General features: G+C 41.3%; 2 protein-coding genes and 2 non-coding genes across 6 annotated transcripts in view; 3 read left to right on the top strand and 1 right to left on the bottom strand.

The window, feature by feature from the left end:
* Window positions 1-4,485, top strand: part of LOC145469868 (galactosylceramide sulfotransferase-like) — a 12,404-nt gene extending 7,919 nt beyond the window's left edge. For all 3 annotated transcript variants that reach the window (XM_081453681.1, XM_081453679.1, XM_081453680.1), the window contains one exon: window positions 1,576-4,485. In XM_081453681.1, the coding sequence (XP_081309807.1) occupies window positions 1,576-2,770 (1,195 nt within the window). In that variant the 3' untranslated portion in view covers window positions 2,771-4,485. The remainder of the gene's footprint in view (window positions 1-1,575) is intronic.
* LOC145469870 (uncharacterized) overlaps window positions 1-9,139 on the bottom strand; it is an 89,653-nt gene that overhangs the window by 56,561 nt on the left and 23,953 nt on the right. The gene's annotated exons all lie outside the window — the stretch shown is intronic.
* Trnat-ggu (transfer RNA threonine (anticodon GGU)) lies at window positions 697-769 on the top strand. The gene has a single exon. It is a non-coding gene; the product is annotated as a tRNA-Thr (tRNA).
* On the top strand, window positions 1,199-1,271 carry Trnat-ggu (transfer RNA threonine (anticodon GGU)). Its single transcript has one exon. It is a non-coding gene; the product is annotated as a tRNA-Thr (tRNA).

Raw genomic sequence — 9,139 nt, 5'->3', positions numbered from 1 at the left:
GGTGAACAGTGATTTCACATCAAAAGACACAAGTTTGCAGTCGTCAGGTATCTTTACTGTCTTAATAGCGTCAATAAAGTTCTCCGTAGATTGTAGTTTGCGTCTTGATTTGTCAATAAGGGGTTGCAGTATGGTCGTCAAGCACTTAGACAGTTGATACGTAGAGGACCCACAGAATGACACTATAGGTCGCATCGGTATACCAGGTTTGTGCAGTTTCGGTAGTCCGTAGAGTTTCGGTGGTTGAGGTACTGAGCACCTCAGTCGATAGTAGTGTCAATAGCGTCAGTCTTTTTAAGCGTAAGTATTTTGCTGTTAAGTTTACGTTGAAGTGCTGGCGTCGGGTCGCGTTTAAGTTCTTCGTAAGTTTGCTTGTCGTTAACCAGTGCGTCCATTTTGTCAAAGTAGTCAGTCTTGTCCATAACAACAGTGGCACGTCCTTTGTCGGCTGGTAGTATGACAATGTTGTTGTCGTTTTTCAGTCGTTTCAGTGCTTGTTGTTCGTCTTTTGTCAAGTTATTGTCAAGTTATTCATATCTTCCCTTCATATCTTCCCTTTGATATCTTCATATCTTGATGATCATTCTCTCATCTACAACCGCAGTTCGTATATGAATTATTTCATATAAACTTCACATCATTTCACTCCTCACGGGAAGATATGAACGCAATTAATTGACCTCGCTCCCAATGTGTGGCTTCATAGCTCAGTTGGTAGAGCATCGCACCGGTATCGCGGAGGTCACGGGTTCGAATCCCGTTGAAGCCTTGATTTTTTCAGGCTTCTTTTTTCCTATTGCTCAAATTGGAAAATTAACCGCGATGATCATTCTTCACTCTCATCTACAACCGCAGTTCGTTTATGAATTATTTCATATAAACTTCACATCATTTCACTCCTCACGGGAAGATATGAACTCAATTAATTGACCTCGCTCCCAATGTGTGGCTTCATAGCTCAGTTGGTAGAGCATCGCTCCGGTATCGCGGAGGTCACGGGTTCGAATCCCGTTGAAGCCTTGATTTTTTCAGGCTTCTTCTTTCCAATTGCTTAAATTGGAAAATTAACTGCGATGATCATTCTTCACTCTCATCTACAACCGCAGTTCGTATATGAATTATTTCATATAAACTTCACGTCATTTCACTCCTCACGGGAAGATATGAACTCAATTAATTGACCTCGCTCCCAATGTGTGGCTTCATAGCTCAGTTGGTAGAGCATCGCACCGGTATCGCGGAGGTCACGGGTTCGAATCCCGTTGAAGCCTTGATTTTTTCAGGCTTCTTCTTTCCAATTGCTTAAATTGGAAAATTAACTGGGATGGTCATTCTTCACTCTCAGTGTCAAGTAAGTTAGTCGGTAACAGTTGTTTAAGTTTGTCAAGTTTTTGTTGTAGTTGTTGTTGAACTACACTCACCCGGACGATAACTCTATACGAACCACTGATACTCCTGGGTTCAAACCATTTACTAAATCAGTAACAAGTTTAGCTTGGCTGGCACCCGAGTTAAGCATAGGCCATCGACGTGACCGTTTTCTTTGATTAATTTTTATTTATTCTCCTTTAATAGGGCAGAAACAGATGTCGGTACGACCACACGTGCACTGAGTGCCGCGGAAAACCAAGAAGCAGCGAGTCAAACTCCAGTCACACATGCGTCGAGTGAAAATCAAAACACAGCTCTAAAGTGTTCTCCAGTTGAACATGTCCTCTTCCTCAAGACACACAAAGCTGGATCCAGCACTGTCACCAATATTCTCTTCCGCTATGGCGACGCTCGAGGGCTCACGTTTGTTCTTGGCGGCGACACGTTGATCGGTTGGCCTACGCGCTTTCGCCTCGGACAGGCCTTGCCTTTCGACGGAACTCGACCGAATTTCCTGGCCAGTCACACAAGATTCAATAAGAAAACGATGAATTTTCTCTTCCCGCATGATGCCAGCAAGTACATTACGATAATTAGAAACCCGGTGGAACAGTATGAATCTGTTTTCAACTACATGGGCGTTGGCAAAATTTTCGGTTTTGGTGGGGACCCAACGGAATCGTTGAAGGCATTTCTAAAGAAAGGAATTCAGTTTAAAGATATCACAAAAACAGGATCTTCACGCTTAGCCAGAAATCCCCAGTCGTTTGACCTGGGTTTGGATTTCAAATTTTACCAAGACGCAAAAGCCATCGAAGATTACGTTGCGTTTCTGGACAAGGAATTCGATTTGGTCATGATCTCTGATTACTTTGATGAGTCCGCAGTACTTCTAAAACGCGTTCTTTGCTGGGAATTGGAAGATGTTCTCTTTATGAAAACCAATGAAAGACTCGACAAAGAGAGAGCCTCGAGTATAAGCGACGATATTATAGAAAACATCAAGAGGTGGAACAAGGCCGACGTGTTGCTCTTTGAACATTTTAATCAAACGCTTTGGAACAAAATCAAAATGGAAGGGGAGAGTTTTTATGAAGATCTTGCCACGTTTCGTCGGATGAAAGCTGACTTGAAGAGTCAATGTTTTACAGACCAAGTAAGCAATCAACTAGTTTACGGCAATAAGCATGTTAAGGGACTAACGCTTAAGTCGGATCTCCCGCCAGAGCTGAAACAAAAATGCGAGAGGGTGACAAGAACCGAAAATGATTATCTTGCATATTTCAGAAAGAAACGCTCCGAAAGATTAGCGGGGATTTTCAATGCGTTGCCGAATGAAGACGCTCAAGAGAGAGTTAGCTGGGACGTAGCTAGTGACTTTAAATATGATCCTGTTTAAGAAGAGAAAAAACGAAGTGTCTAAATGACCGGCAGCCGATCAAGGTTTTAAATAGACTAAATGACCTTTATTGTAGTTTAGGCTAAATAGCACTCCGCGGGTTAGCCTGAAAAGCACTCTGGTTGGCCTGAATAGCATTCCGGTTAGCCTGTTTACAGTTACCTTTCAACAATGGTAAGGGTGACACGATATATACAGTACTTAAAATATTCCCAAAGCTGCCAGCCGGTTTCGGTGGCTCAGTGGTAATAAGTATCGCTCGCCATGCAGGCGACCCTCTTGGTTTCGCCTGGCGCAATGTTCTTTTTACGTTGTTTTACTTCACATAGTGCCAGTAATTTAGTCTATTTAAAACTTCGACCGGCTGCCGGTCATACAGCCCTCAAATTTCCTTCGACTTCACCACCAGGCTCTCTCGTCACGAGAAGAAAAGAGAGTCTGGCGCCGAGGTTAACAAATTTTGTTTACTAGATTTGAAGGTGAATATAGTGGAAGCTCCCGTAAGTGACCACTTAAAACGCCTAATTTATATGGTGGCTTTGAAGAGGCGGTTGCAAGACCAGCGTTATCACGAATATAGTCAGTCGCGAACATCGGAGAAATAACTCTTTTAGCCTGGGAGCAATATTTATTGTCAAATCAGGGTTAAAGCACGTCTGTCTCAACAATTGGCGTCTGTAGTGGGGTGTGATCGAGGGAAGATGAAATTGCTTACCATTAGCTCTAAAAGTGGTAGTGGTCGCATTCGCACATGAAGTTAAAAGGAGCTCAGTCACGGAATTTTGAGTTACTTTGGCCACATACAAAATTACATTTTAATGGTAGGAAACCTGAAAATAGCAGTTTAATAAGATAGAAAAACACCAGAGATAATGATAAACCCACAAAGGAACAAGGATGGCTAAGGATGGAGAAGATTAACACGGATTACAAACGACGAATTTGAAAAATTGAGGCTAAACTTTTCAATGTGCGCAAACCGTGACTGAGCTCCATTAAAGTGATTTCACAAGCAAAATTTTGTTATTTCGAAATAATGGTCGCTTAGGAGAAGTGGTCCCACAGGTCCACACAGAGGCTGGACTCTAGCAGAGCTAAACGTCGGTTTCTTCGTAAAGATGGTGTTGATACCTGAATGCGATGCTTTTCTATGTCAAAGCACTCGCTAAATTTTTCAGGCTTCATGCGATTTAAAGTGCCACCCTTTCTGTTTCGTGGCAAGTGCCATAAACTTACAAGAATTTTAAGATGATTTTTCAAACATGTGTGAATGAGCAAAATAGATAGTAACTTGATATATACTTTGATACATACATACATGCATTACTTAATTTACCCTCGGATTTCAGAGTTGTGAGACGGGGCCTACGGTTTATCGTCCTTATCCTAGAAGACAAAAACGTCTAACCATTTGCAGATGTCATTACAAATTTGCATGACAGAGGGCGGGTAGAACTGGACTAAGGTACCTCAAGCTCGTTTTGTAGGCGTGTTTTGAATGAACTTTTTTCCTGACCATCTTCAGACGAGTTTTTTGAATTAGAATAAAGTGGAGGTGCAAAAACATGGTTTGACCCATGAGCAAGCATCTATGGCACTGCTGTATGGAGAGTAACCCCCATCCCACCCCCGGACATAGACGTTTTCATGGACAATTTTTGTTAAATATGAATTTTTGGTAGAATAGATGAGGAGAATAAAGAAGTTTTCACCAAGCCGTTGAGTTTAATTTCCCTGAAACCCCTGATACATTACCCTTGGACGAAGAGAAGCATATGAAATTACTGGCTCACTTCGTAAGTCAAGCTCAGTTGTCGCGCATTTGGTCTGCAAGTCGCGCATTTTGTCTGAAACATTACACCCAAGTGTAAGGCCCTCTCCGCCGGGAAAAATTCAAAACGTAGCTTTACTTCTAAGGTTAAGCCTATAACACAGACTATTAAATCCGTCACGAAAACGGTACTTTTCAGAACCGCTATTCAAACCGGAACAATTTGAAAACGACGGCTTTTCCTTTTCGTGTGGACGGCAAGCATTTTGAAAACGGAGCTTTTCAAACACGATGGCGTCACAATAATTATCTGATTTCCCTGACCGAGTTTTCCTCAAAAACAAATCCAAAATGACCGGTGATTGTTGCGTTTTTAAATTCTTTCGGCGTAGTGTGGACGGAAAACATTTGATGCGTTTTCAGAGCTTATTGAAATCGTCCGACGTCGTATGGACGAGGCATAAGCCATGCTCAATTGTCGAGCATTTGGTCTAAACCAGTGCACATAGGCTAGACTACGAGTAGTCGGTTTTTGTTCCTGAAATCCTCCGCGCGCGGAACTCCGTTAATATTATTACGCCGCTTGCTGCTCGATCGCTCCGCTAGGAAACGCAAGGAAAACGCTAGGAAAAGTAGGAGACTGCTCGCTGTCTACATATAGGCGTAAAGCTTACCTACACTTTCTCATTCTGTTTACGTCGAGACAAGAATGTACCAGTAACAATCCAAGTTAAAATACTCCTGATTTTTCAGTAACAATTATTGAACCAGGTGCGTATTATTGTTACTATATGTAATCGTATGAATGCGAGTGCAATTAAATTTGCACTACGAGTGATATTTGAAAATTTTCTGAAAATTGCGCGAGCCTTTGGGCGAGTGCAATTTGAAAGAATTTTTAAATATCACGAGTAGTGTAAATCCTTAATTGCTTGAGCAGGAGCTTTCATACGACTGAAAATGGTAATAGGACTGAGTGGAGTACAATTCGGTCTGTTTGGTCTGTAATCATACACAAAAAATGAAGGGGGGTTAAAAATTTTCATTTCCAACTTTGCTTCACTTTCCTGGAGAATTGCTCTTAATTAACTTGTGGCGGCGTAATATCCGTCTTACTAAAATCTCAAGTTACGAGGCCTTAAATGTGGCTTTCAGTTTCGGTCGGTTTAGGACAAATATTTTCTGTAAACACAATGAAACAACTAATTAATGCAATGTTTATTTCAGTTTTACAGCTGCATTTATTCGTGTTAAACCCTAAAGACCCTAAACCTAGCTAACTGCTTCTGCTTTTGCGTGTTCACGAATTTCGGTTTCGCTGAGTCCTTTACGCTGAAAAATTCTCTCGGAAACGACAATGAAAAAGTCATTCAGGCTCGGTTCAAACGTCGAACTTTCCATGTGCCGAACCTAATAGCCCCAATTAAGTTCTTAACGAGATCGACGTTTGAATCAATTAGATTCGATAGATGTTATTTGGGTCGACCCGGGAATTGAGTTCGACATGGCCAGTCGGTCAGTTCGACTACGGAGCGACTCCGATTCAAACGTCGAACTTTTCATGTACCGAACCTAATGCATACATTTCAAATACATTAAATAAATTATTTTTTACCCAGAGTTCTGCACGTTTCCTACTTTTGTCATGCGTACACACCTTGTTTTGATCTTTTGAACAAAATAGCGGGAAGAGCGGGACGATATGTGTCCCTATTGCTTCGAGAGCACGAAATATACTTGCCTGATGTGCATAAACCACTTCTACATGCGGCGTTCCGTATTTGGAAACGATGAGACCGTAGCGGGTTGGAAAGCAGGCAGTTCGATGGCGTACTGCGAGTCATGTTTTTGAGAGAAAATGGGGTGTCTGGAAAACCCGATTAGCGAATAGCGAATAATCGCGAGTATAGCGAACAGCGAATAGTCCCGAATAGCGAATAGTACGAATAGCCTCGAATAGTGCGAATAGTGGCGCACAGTCTCGAACAGTGGCGAATAGTGGCAAATAGTGGCAAATAGTGGCAAATAGGGTACCCAGTATCTCGCAATCAACCTCGCAGCAACGTAGGATGGGATTTTCCCGCTAAAAAGCACAGACGCTTATTAGGCAAATGTTAGGACAAAAGGTGTTTCTAAACGTAATTTCTTCTGTTTTAACCACTCCAAAAGCGTAAATACGTCTTTATTAGGTTAGCCTTGTGTTTTCTGTTTTCTTCATGTCGGCCATGGACAACCCGAGCCTGAGTCCGGAGAAGAAAAGGTAATGAATTCACTGAAATTCTGTTGCTTATTTGGATAATTAATTGACGTAAGGATATTAGACCTAAAGCGGTGACTACTGACGACTATTCGTCACTATTCGCCACTTTTCGCGACTGTTCGCCACTATTCGCACTATTCGAGACTATTCGCACTATTCGGGACTACTCGCTATTCGCTATTCGGGTTTTCCAGACACCCGAGAAAATGACAAAATAAATGAATCTTGAAGAAACCGACGACAGGAACGAACTGGACGAGGAAATGCGATGTTCTTTTGGGAATAAGCGATAACATCAGGCAAACCAAATTCAAGAATCGCCTTCGGTTGTTTAATGCTGATTGCATCTGGAGTCGCCTTCTTCGACTTGTTCTACCCTCCTTTATCGCACTTGCAAGAAAAGCAAGCTCTTCATTTCCACAGTTTGTCTTTCCCACATTTTCCCGCCATTTTGGTCAGCAACAACCGTCGTTTGCAATAGTGTCTCTTTTATTTTAGCAGTTTAAGTTCGATTAAATTAGGTTCGACGTTTGAATCAACTGCCGAACTTAATTATTTTGGTGGACCCAAATTGGTATTAGGTTCGGTTCATGTAAAGTTCGACGTTTGAACCGGGCCTCAGTGTATCTAAGTGAAGTTCTCCAGGGTAAGTGGCGACCACTGAACAGAACGGTAAGAGAGCGAGTCTTAACTTTATTTTTTGTTATCTATATATTTATTTATTTCCATTTCGGTCAGTATATGTTACATTAATTTAAAACAAAAATGAATGAGTGGAGGAAGACTAATATAAAGAAACCTTTTAAAAGGTCGTCCCCCTATAAATGACCTTAATTACAAAATATCGAATAAATTTGGTACACTCCCTTTTTCACGAACCCGTAATTTGGAGCTGAGACTTCAGACTTTGTATCACCTGACGATTTTGATGGTGTGGAAGTTATTTTCAGTTTGGAACAGTTAAAAATAAGAACTGCTGATCATATACATGTATGTTATATGACTGAGACCGACTGAGAGAGTATTATTAAAAGTTTATATACTTGTCTGTTTGTTTAAAATGTATTTTTAGGGTCCTTTATTAGGCCAGGGATCAAAGGCTTTCCGCCCTCTTGTGTTGCCTCTTGTGTTGCCTCGTGTTCAGTATTGTTTACCCATGATCCTTTTCACCGTACAACCGCCTGAAAAAATCCGTAGATATACATGTAAGGCGGCATATGGTTCGAATTCGGTCTTGAATCATTTCAGTATTTTGTCGTAATTGAAGATTGCTTTGCAACTGAACTGAGCCAGTAAATGCTGCGTCAAATGAGGAGTGTTTGGTAAGTGTTTAGATTCCTTTTCATGACACGGTGACCCGAATAACACACGCCTAATAACGCGGTATGGACTTGTGAAGTACTGAAAATTGCATGTCTATCGATATCACGACTTGTTTTAAGCTTAACTGTCGTTGTAACGAACTAAGGTTCAGTTTAGCCTTATGTAAGCTTAAACTTATGTAGTTTTATACTTTTGAAAAGGACGCTTGCATTGAATTTCCTTTTCGACTTCAAGCTAGATACACAGCGTCGCCTTTTGGCAACGCCGGAACGGTAATTCTAATATTTTTTCGGCCAGATCGTAAGCCGGGAGATCGTTCGACAGAAAAGTCAGAAAGTTCCATGATATTTTCATATCGTTTAACTTATAAAAAGTCCGAAAAATATTCTTTATCGATGTAAAGATGTAAAGAAAAACAACGTGCTCGATGTTTAGTCAACGGAAATGGACCGTCAATTGAAGGAGAATTTCAAGAGACATTCCGGCTTGGACGGCCAAGTAGAAAGCTTATGTCATTTTAAATGTGATTTGCTTCGGTTTATAGCCGTCATAAAATTACGTCTTACATTGAAAAAGCGCTTTTTAGGCTAGAGAACCGTATATAAAAATTGCACAACGCTGGTGTTTTAAAACGGACCCGTTAGGAAGGTAGACCAATTAGTGTTGTTGGTTATTCCCCTATTGTCTCCATGAATCGTTAGATTAATTTCCTTCACTCGTTGTATTGTTTTCATGGATGAGTTGCGCTATATAATTAGCTTTTGATATTATATTGTACCTAAGGTGGGTTAGATACAACTATAATATTATTAAGTTCTTATGATTATTACATCTTTAGCCTGCGAACAGGCTCCCGGCGAGGACGGAAAAAAATTTCGGCGAGCGCGAAACAGAAGAATGCGGAGAGCAAAGCGATCGGGGCGGGGGCTCACCGGGAGCCTGTTCGCAGGCTATTACATCTTTCGCTTTGCATTTGAATGAGGCGCCGACACGTGGAAAATTTCCCCGTTTACTT

The sequence above is a fragment of the Orbicella franksi genome, chromosome 15 (genome assembly GCF_964199315.1).
Source record: "Orbicella franksi chromosome 15, jaOrbFran1.1, whole genome shotgun sequence".
Lineage (NCBI taxonomy): Eukaryota > Metazoa > Cnidaria > Anthozoa > Scleractinia > Merulinidae > Orbicella > Orbicella franksi.
The sequence above is the reverse complement of the archived record's forward strand: the minus strand, read 5'-3'. Positions and strand labels throughout refer to the sequence as shown.